The sequence below is a fragment of the Amblyomma americanum genome, chromosome 3 (genome assembly GCF_052857255.1).
Source record: "Amblyomma americanum isolate KBUSLIRL-KWMA chromosome 3, ASM5285725v1, whole genome shotgun sequence".
NCBI lineage: Eukaryota > Metazoa > Arthropoda > Arachnida > Ixodida > Ixodidae > Amblyomma > Amblyomma americanum.
Window position 1 is genome coordinate 112,658,706 of NC_135499.1, and position 19,958 is coordinate 112,678,663.

Below are 19,958 nucleotides of genomic sequence, written 5' to 3' on the forward strand. Positions count from 1 at the left end.
ACTCGAAAATAGCCTTCTTCTTCTGCCCAGTCTCGTGGAGAGCGTTCCAGATGCGTGGCGCGTGTCCCGTGAGTTCTTCCTTGACTGCCTCAATTGTGACTTCAGTAGAAAAAAACACTTAATAATGTGGTTGAGCGAAAGTTAAACACTTTTTCTGAGGCGTTGGCTTGTAGCAGCAGCAGTGGCTTAACGGAGCAGGAGCAGCACCAGCCGTCGAAGATGATGACGCCGAAATGCGCTGGAATTGAGCTCGCAACTCATGCCGGTTTTACGCGCCGTTCGGCTCCCCGGCATTAGAAGCTGCAATACTCCAGCCAGTAAATCAATCATTTCCTTCATCGTGCCGCCAGCATACTGATTGGTGCGACAAATTGGTGACCCGGACGTCCGCTCGAACACCCGACCCCACCATAGCCAACGCCGACGTCAACGCCTCCGCCATGCTTGGTGACGGACCCTCCAGTGCAGTCTATGCGCGGTCCCTTCGCCTACCCCAGTCCTCGCCGGCCGATCCTCAACTCTGGCTCGCTCAAGTCAACAGCCAGTTCCCTATTTACCGCATCACCACCCAGGCGCAGCAGTTTCATCACGTCTCTGCGTCGCTACCGCCTGAGATTGCCGCCGAAGTGCGCGACTTCCTCATAACTCCGCCCGCCTCGGCCCCGTTTGAAACGTTGGCTGCTGTGCTCATCAAGCGAACAGCCGCCTCGAAAGAGCTCATCTGCTCCGAAGAACTGGGGGACCACAAACTAACACAGTTGCTGCGGTGGCTCCAGCAGCTCCTGGGTGACAAGGCTGCCATCTTCGACCAAGCCTTCCTGCGTGACTTTTTCATTCAGCGCTCGCCGTCGTCGGTCTGCCTAGTGCTTTTGCCGCCCAGGGGTTGCCTTTGGAGAAGTTTGCTCAGCCGGCGGATTCCGTCATGGACGTTTCCAACCACAGCAGTATCCCAACCTCCCACCCCAACATCATGTCTTAAATCTCTTATCTCCCGCTCGGACCTTCAGAGCCTACGTGACGACTTCCACGCCCAGATCACACCTCTCTCCGACCAAATCGCCGCACCATCGACCTCCCACTCTCTTTCCCCTTCCCGTCGCCAGGCCTCACCTTGCCGACGTAGTGCTACCCCATCTCTTCAAAACAGCGAGTGCTGGTATCACCGCACCTTTGGTGAAGGTGCGCGTCGGTGTACCCCTCCCTGTAGCATCCAGGGAAACCTCCCACGACACCACTAGAAGCGGCAAGTGGTGTCACCTCGGAGAGCAGCCACTTATTCTTCATTCGCGACCACATCTCGGGCCTCCGTTTTCTCGTCGACACCGGAGCACAGCTGAGCGTCCTCCCCTGCAGCATTACACCCTCACATTCTCGCCGCACTGGCCCATCGCTACAAGCCGCAAACCTCAACCTCATCGCTATGTACGGCGAACATGCTCTCACACTCAATTTGGACCTCCGGCGTGTATTCCGATGGGTTTTCCTCGTCGCGGACGTACGTTACTCAATCCTCGGAGCTGATTTCCTGCTCTACTACAACTTGCTGGTCAACATGCACAGCAAGTGTCTCGCAGACGGCACGCCCAACCTCTCTGTTCAGGGCCTCCGTCTTCGAGAACCGCTTGCCAGTATACCCAGCCCACACCAGTCAGCCTGCGAGATCCTCCTGGATGAATGCCCTCCTCTGCTTTGTCCTTCCAACTTCTTACTGCCCGTCAAACGCCAGGTTACGCATCACATTGTGACCACTGGCCCGCTCACGCACGCTCGAGCCCGGCGCCTTGCTCCAGGCCGTTTACAGATCACCCGCAACGAGTTCGAACACATGCTGGTGCTCGGCATTATCCGACCTTCATCTAGCCCATGGGCGCCCCCTCTACACATGGTAGCGAAAAAATCCCGAGGGGACTGGCGTCCCTGTGGTGATTACCGCGCCCTAACAACGCTACCGTTCCGGACCGTTTTCCCCTACCTCACATCGCGGATTTTACCGCCGCTGTGCATGACGCTACAATTTTCTCTAAAATCGATCTCGTCAAGGCCTACCACCAAATCACTGTAGAACCATCCGATGTACCTAAAACTGCAATCATCACACCATTAGGCATCCTCGAATACCTCCGCATGCTCTGTAAGTCTGGCCAGACATTTCAACGAATCGTGGACACAGTTACAAGGGGTCTACCTTTCTGCATGGCCTACATCGATGACCTCCTCGTATTCAGCCGCGATGCGGAGCAGCACTTGCAACACCGCCGGCAGCATTTCAACGTTTCTCTTCTTATTGCCAGATCATCAACAAAGCAAAATGTGAAATCGGCATGTCGGAGCTCGACTTCCTTGGCCACCGTGTCAACAGCTCCGGCATCCGGCCTCTCCCATCAAAAGTCCAGGTCATTCAAGACGTTCCTCAGCCTGCCTCAATCCTCAAGCTCCATGAATTTTTCGGCCTTATCAAGTTTTATCGCCTTTTCATCCCTCACTGTGTTGCACTCCTCGAATCACTGACGGACATGCTTCTAGGCAAGAAAACAAACTTCGCACAACAGACATGGTCTTCAGCTCCTCTGGATTATTTCCAGGCCGCCAAATCGAATCTATTCGGCCTCGCTTTCCTTGCACATCTGCGCCCTGATGCACCTCTACGCCTCATGACCAACGCCTCCGACTCCGGCGTTGGAGCCGTGCTTCACCAGCTCGTGGATGGTTCTTGGAGCCTTCTATCTTTTTTCTCCCGCAAGTTTTCCGCTGCCGAAAGCCGTTACAGTACTTTCGGCTGTGAACTCTTTGCCATGTACATGTCCGTGCCGCTTTTCAAGCACCTACTTGAAGGTCGGCCATTCCGCATCGTCACCGACCACAAACCACTTATTTTTGCCATCCAATCGGGGAGCGGCAAATTCTCGCCTCGTGAAGTTCGGCACCTTTCGTACGTGGCAGAATTCAGGACTGGCATCAGACATGTGCAAGGTGTTGACAATGCCCCGGCGGATGCTCTGTCACGTGTTACTGCTTCCCTCGCCTCTGCTGCTCCACCACTCAACCTCGACACTGCCGCCCTCGCAAAAGCGCAGCAACATGACTCGAAAGTTATGTACCTTTGCAAGAACCCTCGTTCGCTGGTTCTCCGTGAATATCTCCTTCCTTCGTGCCCCGTCCCCATCATTTGCGACACTTCGGCCGGCTCTGCGCGCCCTTTGGTGCCCTCGGCCTTTCCTCGTCTTGTCTTCGACGCCCTCCACAGCCTGTCTCATCCCGGAATTCGCGCCACGCAGCACCTTCTCACAAAACGCTACGCCTGGCTCACCGTCAACAAGGACGTGCGCGGCTGGGCCTGTGCCTGCCTGGCTTGCCAGCAGTATAAACTCAGCGACACACTACCTCTCCCTTCGGCTCGTTCCCTCCGCCGTCAGCCCGTTTAGACAACGTCCACATCGATATCCTGGGTCCCTGGTCACCTTCCGCTGGACGATCATATCTTCTTAATTGCATCGATGGGTTCATTCGCTGGCCCGAAGCGTTCCTCGGCCTGACGCCACCAGTGACACCATCGCCAGAACCTTCGTCCCCGGCTGGGTCTCCCGGTACGGAGTTTCCTCGACTATCACCACTGACCGTGGTGCCCATTTTGAATCTTCACTTTTTCATAACCTTATGACTTTGCTTGGAGCTTCCCGAATGAGAACTACGGCTTACCATCACATCGCTAACGGTATGATCGAACGCTTCCATCGTTCGTTAAAAACATCCCTCAAAGGCCAACTCGACACCACCCACTGGACTGCCTCCATAGCACTGGTTCAGCTCAGTCTCCGTGCTACACTGAAGCAAGATCTTCGTTGCACTCCTGCAGCACTTGTCTTCGGCTCACCCATGCGTCTTCCTGGTGAATTTTTCGAATCTACCGATTCGTCTACAAGTCCCGACCCTACCGATTACGTGACACAGCTCCGCTATTTTTGCCGCCATTTCAGAGCGCCACATCTCCGACGCCCGTCTCGACCATCTTCACATGTTCCATCCGAACTAGTGATTTGCACGCACGTCTTTGCTCGCCGATACTCTGTCCGCAAGCCGCTTCAGCGCCCCTACGACGGCCCTTTCCGTGTACTGGAAAGAACATCGAAGGTCTTCGTCGTCGACATTCATGGGCGCACTGACACTGTTTCAATCGACCGCTTGAAGCCAGCCTTCACAGAGGACGCCCCGTCCACTGGGATTCATGTGTGCTTTCTCTGCCCCACCCGGCCGGCGGCCCTCCTCCGCCATCTCTCCCAGCCACTCCTAAGACGCGGAAAGTATCGTTCCGTCTCCCTGCTTCACCGGACTCCTTCACTAGGGGGGTGCCTACTGTATGTGCAGCAGCGGCCTTACGCAGCAGGAGCAGCACCAGCCGTCGAAGATGACGTCGAAGTGCGGTGGAATTGAGCTCGCTCCTCGTGCCGGCGTCACGCGCCTTTCAGCTCCCCGCCATCAGACGTTCCAGCACTTCAGCCAGTAAATCAATCATTTCTTTCATCGTGCCGGCCTCACACTGATCGGCGTGACAGGCTCAGTTTGTTACAGTTCAATCTGTGTCAGCATTAACATCCGTTCCGGCAGCAACGTCTGCATCTGTTTCAGCTTCTGCAGCTAGTGCTAGCCGCTCAACATCACCTCCTGATGCTCCCCAGGACCCATCTAAGATCTCTGTTCCTAGCAGTGCATGTCGCACCGACATCTGCGCAACAGATGTCGAAATGCCGCGCCCTACGCAGAAGCGCCGTGCTTCCTCGTCACCATCTAAATCTAGTTCTCCACATATGAAAGCTAAAAAAAGGACCACCCAAAATTCTTCATGTTGATATTCCAAAAGAGGTGGTTTGTGCCTCTTCAATTGGTCAGTAATAATGGCAGGTATCAAAGTGTTACAATAGAATTGCCGCTCCGTATTGTCTTCTCTTCCAGATCAAGAATTACTTATTCGCAAACATAACCCTGATATTTTGATTTTACAAGACACGCGATTATCACCTTATAAATCATTTTCAATGAATAACTTTCGACTTATCAGGTCAGATAGAAATGTTGGCAGGGGAGGTGGATTGGTAACCATGCTATCTCAACATATATGCCATCAGGCATCCACCTCTAAGAAAATTCTTCTCCCTGACTGTGAGCTTATAGCGATAAAAATTTTATTTCCGCATTGTGCCAATGTCACAATTGGTAATGTCTATTTTCCTTTAGGTGTACACAGGACAGACTGTAGACAGCTTGGTGACTGGCACAGGTAGTGCAGTCATCGCAGGAGATTTTAATTCACACCATAGTGACTGGTGAAGTCGTACTCTTTCCTGCGGCCAGCTTCTCTGGTCGTGGCTGTCTGCATATTCTGTACGCTGCTGCAATTCCAGAGAAACAACCTTTGTGCGAGGGGTTGGTGGCTCAGCCATTGAATTAACGTTATCAGCTGGTAGGCTGGAAGTGACTGATTGGTTGACAGAGGATTAAGGTACATCTAGTAACCACTTTCCTATAACTTTCACTATCCGGTTATCTCCGCTCAAAACTAGTTTTGTAACCCATAAATTTGTCAACCATAATATTTATAAAAATCTGATGTCCGCCTCATTTACCTTTATAGTTAGTACAAGCCGGGATGACCGAGCTCAGCCAACGGTTTCATTATTGCAAAATGCAGTAGACCACTCAATATGCACTGTGCCCACAACAGCCTCTAATAAATCGCCGTCTCTTTGGTGTACAGAAGAATGTGAAAAGGACTATCGTCGCAGAAAAGCGGTCTGGAAGAGGCTATCCTGCAACCAGAGTCCTGCTAATTGGTTAAATTACAAATTATTCTCTGCATTTTTCAAAATAACAGTTGCACAGGCCAAAGAGTAGTATAGCCAAAGTTTAAGCCCATATCATTCAAATCCTCGTAATCGGAAGGCCCTGTATAAATTCGTGGAACTAACAAGAGTTATCCAGTCCCTCACCTCACTACTTAAACAGTGTTATCTTTATAAAAGGCTCAGAAAACCCTGCAGCGTATTGTTCAGGGAATGGCGTTACGTTTCCAGACGCAGAGAAACGTCTTTTTGTGCACAATCCCACCCTCTTCTGATTATACCGAGGTTGACGCATCAGAGCTCCTCTCAGTCCTGGCAATGTTGCATCCTGCAGCTCCTGGACAAGATGGTGTCACTGTTGGAATGATTAAAATTTAGGCCAGGATTTTATGAGCAACCTTTTAGATATCTTCAACGCTTCTTTGGAAAATGCACGGATTCCAAACATTTAGAAGACATAGAAAATTATTTTATTGATGAAAGATGCAGGGAAACGATAACTTTTAGATAATTCTGTAGGAATGCAGCGCAAAAAAAAACAGAGGACAAGGAAGACAGACAGACTCGATTGTTGCGGAGTCTGTCTGTCTGTTTTTCTTTTCTTGTGTATTTTTGCGCTGTTTTCCTACAGAATGTATCACCAACTTGCCCAACCATACACCTTTATGTTTTACACAATATTCGGCCAATTGCGCAAAATTCAAATTTAGTCAAATATTTAGAAATGATAGTGCACAGCCGCCTCACAAAACGTATTCATGACGTCAACGGTCTCAGCTCAGCCCAGATTGGCTTTCGTCGCGAATGCCCTATATGGTCCGCGCATGTGGATCTGGAGAGTAAAATCCGGCTCTCGCTACGCAGAAGAGAAGCTTCAGCTTTGGTGACTCTTGATGTAGCAAAGGCCTATGACAGTGTAGAACATACAATTTTACTTAACAGACTTGCTCAGTTACATCCTGCAACCTACATTTATGCGTGGATATCTGAATTTCTGAAGGACAGATATTTATACTGCACAGAGGGAACCTTATGTTAAATACATATTATCAATCAAGAGGTGTGCTGCAAGGATCGGGGCTATCCCCGCTGCTTTTTAATATTTTAGTCAGTGGCATCCCCGTTCGTCCTGTTATCACAGTTTTTGTGTATGTAGATTACAGCTTTTTTGCCCCGGCCAGACATATTCTTTCCCTTTACCAGATTCTGCAGGGATATTTGGATGCTCTTGGAGTTTGGCTGCATTCTATTAATTTATCCCTGAATGTTGACAAATGCGGCGTTTTGGAATTTACTCCAGACACGCCTTTGCACATTTCATTAGTCCATCGATCTAACCGGATGCCACAAGTGGAATCCGTTAAAGACCTAGGTGTTACTTAATTATCAGCCAGGATTGGATTGGAGCCTTCATTATAAAGAACAATGTGTTTAAAGGAGAACGCGCTTTAGGCCGGTTGACAAGATTCGGCAATAAAAAGTTTGGGATGCGCCGCGGCTCAGTTTTTTACTATAGAAAGCCTATGTAAAACTTATACTTGAATTTGGTTGCGTTCTGTTCTCTCGTAGCGCAAACTACAAGATCCAACCGTTTATCTTACCGACAAGGCACGCTCTACGTCTCTGCCTTGGCCTCCCAAAATCAATTTCAAACACCATGCTTTATCTGGATGCCCGTATCCCTCAACTAAATTCCTGCTTTCAAATACTCACAGTGCGAAGTTTCCTCAGGTCGTTGGACCAGGTGACTGATGTTAGTGCTCCTATTTTTGTGTCTCAGCCGGCCTTACTCTTTTCTCATCATTGGCCACGGTGTCACAAGCCACAAATTCTGTTAACTCAGAACCTTTTAACACCGATTGATGTTGATCTCTGTTCTTTGCAGGGGGCTGATGACACGCCGGCAGCAGTGGAATTCCATTTTAAACACATCTTCCCATCTCATGCGAAACACATGCCCGCAAACATTTTAAACGATCCTCTCTCTGATCATATCGAGCAGTACCCGATCACGCGGCACTTACTACCGATGCCTCCGTCAGCTGCCAAAAAGCTGCAGTTGGCATCTTTTCGCTGGATTTGGCATGGAGCTATTCTGTTCGCATCCCAGATTATATTCCTATATTCTTTGCGGAATTTTTGGCTCTTGGAATGGCCCTTCACAAAATTCCATGCCATGTGTCTCATGTTATTATTCTCGCTGATTGTTTGTCGGTGTTAGTCTTCCATGACATTTCACAAGATTTTTTTGCGCCGTATCCTGCGATTTTTTGTCCCATGCACTTTGAAGGTGGTCCGTTTTGTCTGGGTCCCTAGCCATGCTGGTATTCATTCAAATGAAGTGGCTGATTACTTAGCAAGGTCGCCTCTTGAAGGGTCAGTGACAAATCGCGTCCCGAATTTCAGCCTGCTGGCGATTTCCAGGTTTCAGCGGTTCCTACATATATCAGCCAGGTTACGACATCCCTTACTAAGTACCACTGACTATCAGCACTTAGCATATAATTGGAACGTCCGTACGTGTAAATCCAGGCTGTGTGAGGTAACAATGACGCGGTTGCGGTGCAGGATTACATGTTTGAATTTATATCTATGCAGGTGTGATTTGACACCGACGAACCTATGTGACGCATGTGCGAAAGTTGAATCTTTAGACCATTTTCTCCTCTACGGTCCAAAGTTCGCACCTGAGATAAAGGTTTACCTGAAGGACCATCTCTGCAGGTTAGGGCTCCCGTTTCCTCTGCCAGTGTTATTATCGTTGGGTGCGAGCGCCAAAGAATTTGCATTGGGTTAAATTTTGTGGGATTCTCTATGATTACATAACTGCAGATAATATGTTGATTTGCTGACGTAATCGACGTAATTTTGTCGTAATGTTCTATGGAAATTTTCTTGTTTATGACACTGCACCTTCGCCAATTACCCCATGTGTGTATGTGCCATGTTTTAAGAGGTAAAAGAAGAAGAATAATCGCAGGTCGGCGACGCCATGTGCGAGGTCAACAACAACAACAACGACGCCATCATCCCGGCGTCGACAGTACGCTGCGCTGGTAACTCTAGACATCTCGAAAGCATATGACAGTGTCGAACATGGGCCTCTGATGTACAGACTACGGGCTCTGGGCTTGCCAAGTTATTGTGTGGAATGGGTGTCAGCTTTCCTGGCTGACAGAGAATTTTGTTGTTGTCAACGCGGAGTTTCTACAAGAAAATTTCATCAATCTAGAGGTGTGCCTCAAGGTGCAGTTCTCTCCCCTGTTCTTTTCAACCTCTTACTCAGTTCGATTCCGACTTCCCCTGATGTGACTACGTACGAGTATGCAGACGATATAGCTTTCTTTGCTGCTGCGAGTGATTTACATTCTGTTTATATGGTTTTACAGTCATACTTAAATTACCTTGACCGATGGTTATCTGAATTACACTTAAGTCTTAATGTAAACAAGTGCGCTTTGTTTCCTTTTCCGGTTACTCAACAGGTACACATTTCATTGTCTTATCGTCATCATGTCATTCCTCAGGTATGTTCCCTAAAGTATCTCGGGGTAACTTATGACTGCGCTCTCTCTCTTGGCGGTCACATATAGATCAGGTTGCTGCGAAAGGGATTCGGGCGGTAGGCCTTCTGCGAAGGATGAGTAGCCCTCGCTGCGGTATGCGCAGACATGCTCTTCTGCTGATTTACAAAATGCATATCCGGCCAATCTTGGAATTCGGTTGCGTTTTGTTTTCTGGAGCAGCTGCATACAAACTGCGCCCACTTCTGCTCTTAGAGCGAGAAGCTCTGTGCCTGTGTTTGGGTCTCCCTAAATATGTGGCAAACAATATTTTGTATCTGGAAGCGCGGGTGCCGTCTCTTACTGCATGGTTTCGCCTTTTGACAGTACAAACGTTTTTAAAGTTTTGCGACTCGGAGCAGCATGCATCCGAGTTGATCTTCCTAGGGCAGCGAGCGGAGTTCTTGGGTGTCGGATGGTCTCGCCTTCAAACTCCCCAAATCTGTTTCGTCGAATCTTTGCTGGGCACACTCAACGTGCGAATACCTGAAATTGTTCCGGTGCGGTCCATCCCCGCAACAGTGTCTATCATCTACGATGACATTTATCCATGTAGTGCAAAATTACTACCTTTCTCATGGTTAAATGGTATGTTGCAGGGTTATTTGTCGACCTTCAGCTCACGTGTTGCAATTGCGACTGATGGCTCGGTGTGTGCAGAAAAGGCAGGTGTAGGTATTTACTCCCAGTCCCTTGACTGGTCTTTTTCTCTCCGTATCCAAGATTTCACTCCTCTCTATCTGGCTGAGTTTCTAGCAGTGGTTCTCGCTCTGCGCAAGGTACCAATTTCTTTATCAGCAGTAATAATAATTACGGACTCGTTATCTTTATGCACTTCCCTCTCGGCGTCCACTGAATCGCAGCTCTTTCGGATACTAAAATTCCTGATCCCTCCACACATCACATCAATTCGATTTCTTTGGGTTCCTGGGCACAGGGGTCTTCTATTAAATGAATCAGCTGATGCTTTAGCGAAGGCAGCCCTGAGTGGACCGATTGTTGATCCGCTTCCAACAACTGCTTACATCACGGCGGCACGCTTTCGACAGTACACTGTAATGAACGAATTGGGCGCATCAGCGCTTACTTCCTTGGACGACTTCCAGCACCTACTGTTCCCTTGGAGAAGCTCAGTCTGGCGATCGCGCGATCTTGGTTTCCTTCACGAGGCTTCGTTGCCGGGTGCCGCAACTAAATTTTTACCTCTACAGGCCTGGCCTGGCGATCTCTCCATTGTGTCCGTATTGTGCGGAGCCGGAAACAATAGAGCACTTTCTTCTTTTTTGCCGTCGCTACTCATCGATTAGGAGGCGACTATTAGAAGTTCCAATACAGAATCTCAGTTTGCGCCTGTCTTCTGCGGTTGTTCTGTCTCTTGGCGCTTCTATGCTTGGCCATACCAATGGGAATGTTTGCTCTGCCGTTCAAAATTATCTCCTAGAATCAAAACGTCTACCATCATGAGCTTTCGTCCTGCCCATCCCATTATCAGCTTCTGTATTGCGGTTTTTACAACCATTTATAGTAATCCCTACCCCTTCTTTGCCTAAATTTTAATTTTAATTGACCCCCCTAACCTCCTGCAACCACCTCGGCTACGGAAACTGTGCGATCCAAATTTTGGTAGGACATCCCATGCTTGCCACATGCAACTGGTCATTTAAATAGTCACCGCCTGGTTATGGCCAATCCCCCTTGTGGGTATGTGCCATTGTGTGAGGTCATCATCATCATCATCATCATCATCATCATCATCAACAACAACAACAACAACAACAACAACAACAACAACAACAACAACAACAACAACAACAACAACAACAACAACAACAACAACCCGTATGGAAGACAGAAGCTCGTCTACGCGTCGCTGGCCGGACCGATCAGGAGGCAGTCCGGCAGGGTTCTCTGCAGGCTCAAGGCGGAAGAGGTCCTGCGGTGGCCGCGGCTAATCGGAAGCAGAAGGCCGCCTCCCAAAAGAGGCGCCGCTTCAAGGACCATCGCGTCAAACGTCTCCACTGCGACCACCACGGACAACTCACGCTTCCAGAAACCAGTTGAGCAGGGTAAGCGGCGCGGTGGGTTTCCAGTGTTCTGACATTGATCGCAAAGCAAAACTTAACATATTTAGAAATTGACGGCCGTAGATTTCTCAATATCTCTGAAAGGTACATAATTGGAGTTGCCCTTCAAGATGTGTCGCGTTGTCATTAATTGCCTTCATATTGAAATTTTTCACGTGATGCCCGGCGTGCGGGTGGCTGCTTGAGAAAGCTATTTTAGGCTTCCTTCTTTCCTACTCTTTACACACACCGCGTCGGCAGAAAGGCCTGTCATCTGCACCGTTATTCGCCAGAAGGTTTTCAACGGAGATCAGTTCAGCTGGGTGACACTTTCACGCCCTTTCAATTTGTAGTGCAACTTGTCCTGACGAGAAAACTACCAGTTTTGCCTATTTACATCGAGCTGAGAGTGAGATTTTAGATTTATTCACACTTCCTTTCATTACGAAGATTAAGCACTCGATGCAGTGGCTGGTTGGCTTAAACAATGAGTTCCTGAGCATTTCAAAGTTTCGGGCCCTGCGTCAAGATCCGCGTGCGTCCACAGGTAATTCAGATGCGATAGGCGAGGAATGTTTCGTGCCACAGCAAACTGATATAAAAGCCCGGGGTGGTGGCACTGCACAATATTTCCTTGTAGTTTTACGCGCGCTACTTTACCGCAATAGAAATAGTTGGCCGCATAATTTAAATACGCGGTAAGAAAACGGCACCATATAGCTACTAGGAGGCCTGTGTCTTTTGTAAAGTAGCAGCCGACAGCTTATCGTACACAGGTGGAAACCAGGCCCGCTCCGCCATGGATGCCGTCGGTCAACCGAAGCACACTGACGCAAGTCTCAGCTTGAGTCAGGCCACGACGACCTTAGTAGGTACGCAAGTGGAACTCGACGAATCAAGGGACCCATCCTCCACGCCAAAGCCGCCGATACAAGCCACCCCTGTCCTGTCACCACCGTCTCCTTCGTTCCATGTTGTTGGTGGCGCTCTGGAGGAATACGAGGAGGACAGCAGCGTCATCCCCTCTACGAGGACATTGGAAATTCCCTGGTCACCTGTGAGTGCTGCTATCTTTTTTGCACTGACGCAGTCTAAATTTAACTGGACGCAGTTGGAGTGCGTCGCGAATTGCTTACGTTTAAGTGCACAGCATAGGAGCTTCGTCATAGGTATTCATTCTTGGTAAGGGTTGAAGAACGGAAAAATTGACCTCGACGCAAGCAGAAGCTAAAGCAGAAATTTCGAGACCGCGGCGCCAAATGCAAACCAACGTTTACTGTTAGGAGCTAATTCGCCTTAAAGAAGAGCAAACTATAATATCGTCATAATGCCGGCATGAACCTAGTTTTCTTTTTCACTCTTTCTGTAGGCATTGTTCTAGCGTAAGATATTTGACTGCTTAGATGAAAAAAAAAATGGCTGCGGTTTAGCTCTGGTTAAGCCTGGTGTGACCCATAGTTACAGATGGCCGAGTGGAACGCGCTCAGTCGAATTGCAAAGTCAGTCTTTCGCCGCTGCGTTTCGCTGGGCGTTCCTTCTTCATCTTCGTCCCTGGACGTGGATTCACTCTCTCCCCCTCTCCACTTCTCCCCCACTCGGTTTTGCTGGCGCGCAGCGCCGCTGGCAGCTGCCGCGGTGGCCACGGCGCCGGCACGCTGAAGGCTCGAAATGCTAGCGTAATTTAGGCAAGGGCCGCACACCAGCTGTGCGTTCTGACGTCACTCCAAGAATGCGCACTTCTGACGAGATGGGCGGCGTCTGCTCCGCCGTCGGCGCAGCGGCGAGGCGCGCACCGCACACACCAGCTGCGGGCTATGACGTCACTCCGCGCATGCGCACAGCTGGCGGAGCGGTGGTGCCACGGCTCGGCGCGCAGCCACGCTGACCTCGCGAAGTGTAGCTGTCGCTACAAAACGCGTTTTCTGAACAAGCGCGAGATGACACTTGGTTTGCTTGCTACGGTTCGTCGTTTTTCCCAGGGCGAATCGAAGAAGCCTGAAATTTTGACGAAACAACGTGCCGCACCAGTTGTCGTACATTGATCGAACGCAATATCGTAAGAGCGAAATATTCGCAAGGCGTCTCCTGAAGCCTTGTGAAGTTGCCATAGATCATTTATTTGTTTCTTATTTGTTTTCTCTGGACACGCTGCTACGTGTCGGCCCTAGGGATGGTGTCGAACTGAGGAGGAATGAGCCAAAAAGAGCTATAAAATTTTGAACTCTCTCTGAAAGGGCTCTGCCGAGTTACAAGTTAAGTTTCTGTTTAAATGCAATGTTAGAGCCTCAAGCAAAAAAAAAAAATTCCTGCGTTTTGCAGAGGCATAATTCCAAGCACAAAAGTTGATTTGGATTGGAGCATACAGGATCTTTTCTACACTACACGCGACACATAAATACCTCCGAAATCAGAAAATTGGACAGCTGTCCCCATAGTTTAATTGGTAGAGAACCTAACGCGAAAATCAGAGCTCGTGGGTTCAAGTTCCACCGGCGGCATGTGGTTCTTTTTTCTCCTGCTTTATAATTCATTATCGTTAATATAATTGCCATAATAATTTCGCATTGATGCACATCACAAATTTTAAAAATATCCTATGCTCCTCCGTTTCGGTGACTTGTATGCTTAATAGTTTAACGGGGCCCTCTATTCAGGCACTCTTGATGCCATACTTAGCATAAGGGGGTTGAGGTTGAGGTTTATTTTCTTTCAAAAATGAAATAGTGAACTGCGACAAAAGGCGGTAAAACGTGACAGATATTAACAAATATAACAAATATTAACATAGTATGATGGTGAACAAAATGCATTGCATCAAACGACCGTATCATCGCAAAAAAAAGGTTCTTTTGATACAAAGACAGTGCACCATTCGGAGGTATCTCACAGAGCTCCCGCCCTAACCGTTCGATCGCGTTCCTACGTGCCAGTCTTGTAATACAGGATGTACTACGTTCGCCGCTACGGGCGGGGGTGGTGCTGGTGAAAGCTATCAAGGTTCAGTTACACGCAAAACGTTAATACCCCAGAAAGCAGATTGGACAGCCGTCGGCGTGGCTGAGTTGCTAGAGCATCGGACGCGAAATTTGGAGGTCGTGGGTTTTGGATCACACCGGCGGTATGTGGCTACGTTCTCTTCTCCTCTCTGATCAATTATCTATAAGATAATTACCCTATTATTCTTTCCTTCATGAACGTAACGGATTGAACGAAAAAATATCCGCTATGCTTCTTTGCTTCGGTGACTGTTGGCTTCCGTCATGTATATCATAACGAGCCCCTCTTTTCCTTTCCCTTTGTCTCCCCATTTGTTACTGGTTAGGCAGTTGTTACTAACAAAGTTGCATTATTTTTCACGTATGGAATGGGGATGAAAGTACGCAAAGCTTAGTGGAATGAATTCTGGCGAACTCACTAGGCCTCAAATGACAGGAAGGCTAATGCCATTGAATTTACGCGGGTTTCACCGCACAGATACAATAACACTTAAATCAGTTAGCAATTAACGGCATTAAATTTTCCTGTATGGCATGAGTATTAGAGTAAGCACTGCGCAAGGAACAGCTGCGTGTATGTGCAAGTGCTGTAAATGCAAAGCAACACGCACACAGTGTCCTTTAACTTATGAATCGACCCCGGCACACTACACAAGCAACCGAAGTTGGGCGCTCGGCTGTAGATCGTCCAAAACAAGATCGCGCGAACCGTCCTCATCATTCCGCGAACTACCTGGCATACTACGCAGGTCTCGCCCAGCCCAGAGGGTCAACCTTCCTGTGACGCGGCGGCGAACATCGAAACGTCCCGAGGAAGGTCGTCCGTTCGATGTGATTGGTGTACGAGGTTCAACTGTCGCAATGTTGAAATAGGCTTCCGCAGTTGGTCCACGTGGCAGGAATAGGCACCAAGCAGCAAGAGAAGTAATCTTCAGACGGCTAAAATGATGAGTTGCATTATAAGTTGCCATGTGCATCATCAGAAAGGTACCGGAAAAGTAAGACAATTATTACCTTCGTGTGCCTCTAACAAAGTAACGAGTCTAGGGAATACGTATAAATCTTTGAAAGCCTTCGTGAAGACATTTTGAGTATATTAACTCGTTTTCACGGCACGTTTCCTTCGTCTGAATGAGTAACAAACGTTCTCCCCAATAAGAACTTCCATCCACTTTTAAAATGTTTTACTCAACTGGATGCAACAGGCATAAAGGTAAGAAGTGAAATTGCGAAACTTGCAAACCTGCTCTGACGCGAAGTGCGAGGGATGAATGTATCGACTCCCTTCCGTATCCCGCACGAATGCCCAAAAGTTGCGCTTCGAAAGTTCCTTCCGTCGGACTACATATGTAATAATGTCAGCCTGGATAACATACTGAATAATATACCCGCGGCTTAGTATTCCATACTGCACTAAATGCTGATGGTGATTGCGAGGCTTCGCGGTGTAAAAAAGGCCGTCACAGTCTGGAAGACGAAGTAACGAGCGTTAGTTGTTTGGTTTACTAGATGAAGAAAGCGAAGAAGGCGCCGCTCGTCTCGAGAAACGGAATGTAATTAATACCCTTTGAAACGGGCTGGATTGCACCATGCTCGGCTACGCGTGCACGCAAGCCGCCTAGCGGAACGATCGCCGCCTAGCGCCATCCATCAGAGAAATTACGATGCTCGTCTACCAATTGTCGCGTTTCACCCCCTCAAAATACATCCCAAACGGAATTTTCTTTGTTTGAGGAGTCAAGTTGGGCATAGAAAAAGTACTACGACCTGTACGCATAAAAACGAAACATGGAATTTCTCAGGCTCTGAAAATCGAAGCATGTTTTCCTTTCCCTTCACCGGGCTCCCAATGATGCATGTGCGTTTTTCTGCCATTTGTGGTCCGCAGTTGGAGTCATCGTGATCCAGGAGATTTCGGCTCTAACCGAGGCTGTGCTGAACCACGACGATTTCATTGCGTGCCTGATCGTTCTGGTGGTAGCGACCAGCTTTATCGGCATCATAGCCTTGCTGATCTTGACTGGCGACCCAGCGCACCGAGGCCCGCCTCTCGATGACTGCACCAGCGAGTCCTGCAGGCAGGCTTTACGGGACTTGGACCTGCTGATCAACCCACACGCAAACCCGTCAGGAATTCTACAGCCACGTCTGCCACAGCGGGCAACAGAAGACTGCAGCTGCCAGCGGAATTCCTGTAACCTTCCTTCGCTACGGAACCAGAGAACTCATGCGACATATCAACTAGACGCTGAGCGGCATGAACAGTGCTAAGCCAGCCTCATTCGCCGTCTACAATACGGCCAAGTTCCACGAGTCCTGTGAACGCTTCGTGAGGTTGGGAACTACGTCTGTGAGCAAGGCCCTGCTCCCTTTCCGCGACTATGGCAGAAAGCTGCTCAATATGAGCACTTTTCCCGAAATTGTCCGGCACCTCGTGCAGTTATCGCTGACGCGGGGGATCCAAACCGTGCTGGACATCCGTCTGAACAGGTTCCCCGAGGCTGTATCTGCGACTTTTGCGCGGCCAGACGTTGTTGCGTAGGATGGATGGGACGCTCGCGTTTTCCCTGAAGAAATACGTGAAGCAGCTGATGGGTGAGGTCTCCGGCATGCTCGGCTGTCACTTTAATGTCGCCGCAGTCCTTGAGGGAATATATGGCATGGGCCTGTCCGGGGTAGGGAAGAGAGGGGGGGGGGGTTGATTTGACGTATACGTATACATCCGATAAACATCATATGTGGTTTGTCCTCGTTTTTTAGTTAAACAATGCTACGCCCTATGCTATACTGAATGTCGGAATGTTTAAATCTGATAACTTCGGGCCTTTTATTAAAAAAACTGGCTATGCTGGGCAATATGAACGATCTCATGGTCACATATGGTATCCGGTAGTTGTATTCGTGCCTTTGTGGTGTTTTCGCGTTATTTTTTCATACGTTTCACCCAGCATAGCTTTTTGGTGCAGGTTCCATCAAGCCAAGCACACGTTCTCGTCTTAATATTGCCTTTTTCTGAAGCCCTTCGTCAGAACCTCTGCAAACGTTGCTTGATTTTTGATTAAAAACGCTATCAATGTGCTTGAGCAGCAGTCTTCGTTTACTGTAGTGGATTTTCGGCGACTTTACACGGCTGGCGTTTCAACGCGAAAACAATTATTCTGCACTGAAACTGCGACGCCTTCTGTGGAAACACTGTTCGCGCCTCCTAAGAATGGCGATCATGTTTGTACGGTATGGGTAGGTAATGTATGGTAACAAAAGATGCCTTGCCCGCTCTAGTTCGAGACTCGTGCACTGATCGTTGTGAATGGGGACGGAGCATTCTCTGGGTATTTTTAAAATTACGTGCTCTCTTCAAAGCCGCTCTAGCTCGGACAAAGTAGGCTCTCAGGGTATCGCAAGCGGCTCTTTATTGGTCTTTGTGGACGAGCCACCTCGGCCACGTTGACTCAACCAAATGGTTTGCTAAGCCTACGGGGATATGTTGTGCGCCCATTTTTGAGGAGCAGGAATACACTTAGTCATTGCATTTTCTTCTTGTATATGAAATGGACAACGACCTTCAATCTCCTACAGACCTGTTGTTACGAGTGCGCTGCCGGTATTTAAAGAGGCGCCATTGAACGCCGCTTTCTCTGATAGGCTCGTTCAATTGTTAAACTCGAGAGAAGGTTCGATTCTTCGTTTCGGTTCGGTTCCATTAGATTCAAAAGAACATTTGATGCTTGCCTACGATTACTTGTTCTTCGACAATGGCACTATGCATCGCCGCACTCTCCATTCTGACAAACCTGACTTGCTGCCTGCGGTTCCCCAGCAGTTCTGTTCGGCTGTCCTGAGGAAACTCCATCACCTGGCGACCGCCAGCCAACTTGGAGTTGCTCGCCTGCGACTGCATACACTGCCATTCCTAATCCTATTTGGTAGGACACCGTACTGCTTAATCCAGGGACCTCTATCAGTGCAAGGAAAAGCCGCGCATACGCTCCATATTTATTCAGTTTAATTTACTTATATTTCCTCATAAGCTTTTCATCGCGCTGTTAGCGACATGCTGGGTCATTTTCTGGCGTCCTGCAGAGATGATAAGCTGATCGCAGCTGCCAGTTAATATGCGGTCAGGGTCTCTATAATCCGCCTGTAAGCCACAAGTTGCGGTACCGACTTTGAAGTTTTTCTGTATGAAGAGGCTATCACTCACCGTTGTGCTACGCGACAATTACCCAGCTACAATGTCAAAAGTTGTTGGTGACATTCTCCGCTCGTGTTCCACCTAAGCTGACCACATCATAAATTTAGATCACTGGCCTTACTAAACCCCTCAACTCAACACTGCTACACCTTCCTGCCGAACGCAGTGTTTGGCACATAACACATGACACTCAGTGGTTATGGTGACTCAGTGGTTATGGTGTTCGGCTGCTGGCCCGACGCACGCGGGTTCGATTTCGGCCGCGGCAGTCGAATTTAGATGGAGGTCGAAATTCTAGAGGCCCGTGTACAGTGCGATGTCAGTGTCTTCTAAAGACCCCAGGTGGTCGAAATTTCCCCAGCCGCTCACTACGGCGCCCCTCATAGCCTGAGTGGCTTCGGGACGTTAAACCCCATAAACTAAGCAAAGCTAAACATGACACTATGTTATGTTACGTTGGCGACAAATCTGTCCGCTACATCACCACGGTTGACAACCAATGTACGCTACAGATTTCATTGCGGGAGCTGTACTACTGCGCTGAAATGTTCAAAAGTTGACCACGCACAATCGCCTGACATGGGAGTATCGAAGATGCATGTATCGTCGATTCTACCTCCGGATAGATTTCCTGTATCCGTATTGTGTCGTTAGTCAAAAATGAAATTATGCGAGTATCTCAATGGAAAACAATTTTGTGTATCGTGTATTTCAAGGATACGTGATACGCAAAAAAAAAAAGAAGTGTGCCCCAGATTTTGAGGCCACTGTGCACCAGTGTTTGGCCTGTGGCGCTCGCTCAGGCGGTAGCGTAGTGTAAAAAGGGAGGGATTAGGAACAGATGATGCCAGGGCTGTTAGACCGGTGAGTCTTTCTTCCTAGGTTCGTAGTTTGACAGATGACATACCTGCAGCTATTCTGCCACTCGGTGACAGAAGGGACGAAGAGAACGGCTCATCGTTATGGCAGAAAGAACATCCCTTCTCTCCTATTTCGTGTTGCAATGGTTGCCAACAAAAATAGAAGACTTTCGCCTTCATGCTCAAAAGCTCAGAACATTTGTTATTCACTTTGTAAGCACAATAGAGGTTACGCACTCTAACAGAATTGTATCAATAGGGACATCAGCGCTTCCAGCGTAAAATGCATCAGGTGACGCATTCCTTTCGTTTGGAACGGCGACGCTGCAACAAGCCGTAGTTCTCAAGAGGCGCCAGTGAAACGAGTAGCTTAACTACATCTCGTGAATCCTAGAGTTCATGCGACTACGCCTCACTTGTGTCCGTTGAAGGCGCTTCCAGCAACGGCAA

The 19,958-nt window shown here is 48.7% G+C and overlaps 1 protein-coding gene across 1 annotated transcript; it reads left to right on the forward strand.

Moving 5' to 3' along the window:
- Positions 1-440: 440 nt before the first annotated feature.
- On the forward strand, positions 441-16,727 carry LOC144124017 (uncharacterized). Its single transcript, XM_077656697.1, has 4 exons — positions 441-854; positions 1,208-1,885; positions 2,292-3,336; positions 16,345-16,727. Exons 1-4 carry the CDS (start codon positions 441-443, stop codon positions 16,725-16,727), a joined length of 2,520 nt encoding a protein of 839 aa, XP_077512823.1.
- The last annotated feature ends 3,231 nt before the right edge of the window (positions 16,728-19,958 follow it).

Coding starts and splice junctions, on each gene's coding strand:
- LOC144124017 (XM_077656697.1), top strand. CDS start 441: ATGCTTGGTGACGGACCCTCCAGTGCAGTCTATGCGCGGTCCCTTCGC. Junction 855..1,207: donor TTCAGCGCTCGCCGTCGTCG/GTCTGCCTAGTG, acceptor CCCTCCCTGTAG/CATCCAGGGAAACCTCCCAC. Junction 3,337..16,344: donor GGACGTGCGCGGCTGGGCCT/GTGCCTGCCTGG, acceptor TGTGGTCCGCAG/TTGGAGTCATCGTGATCCAG.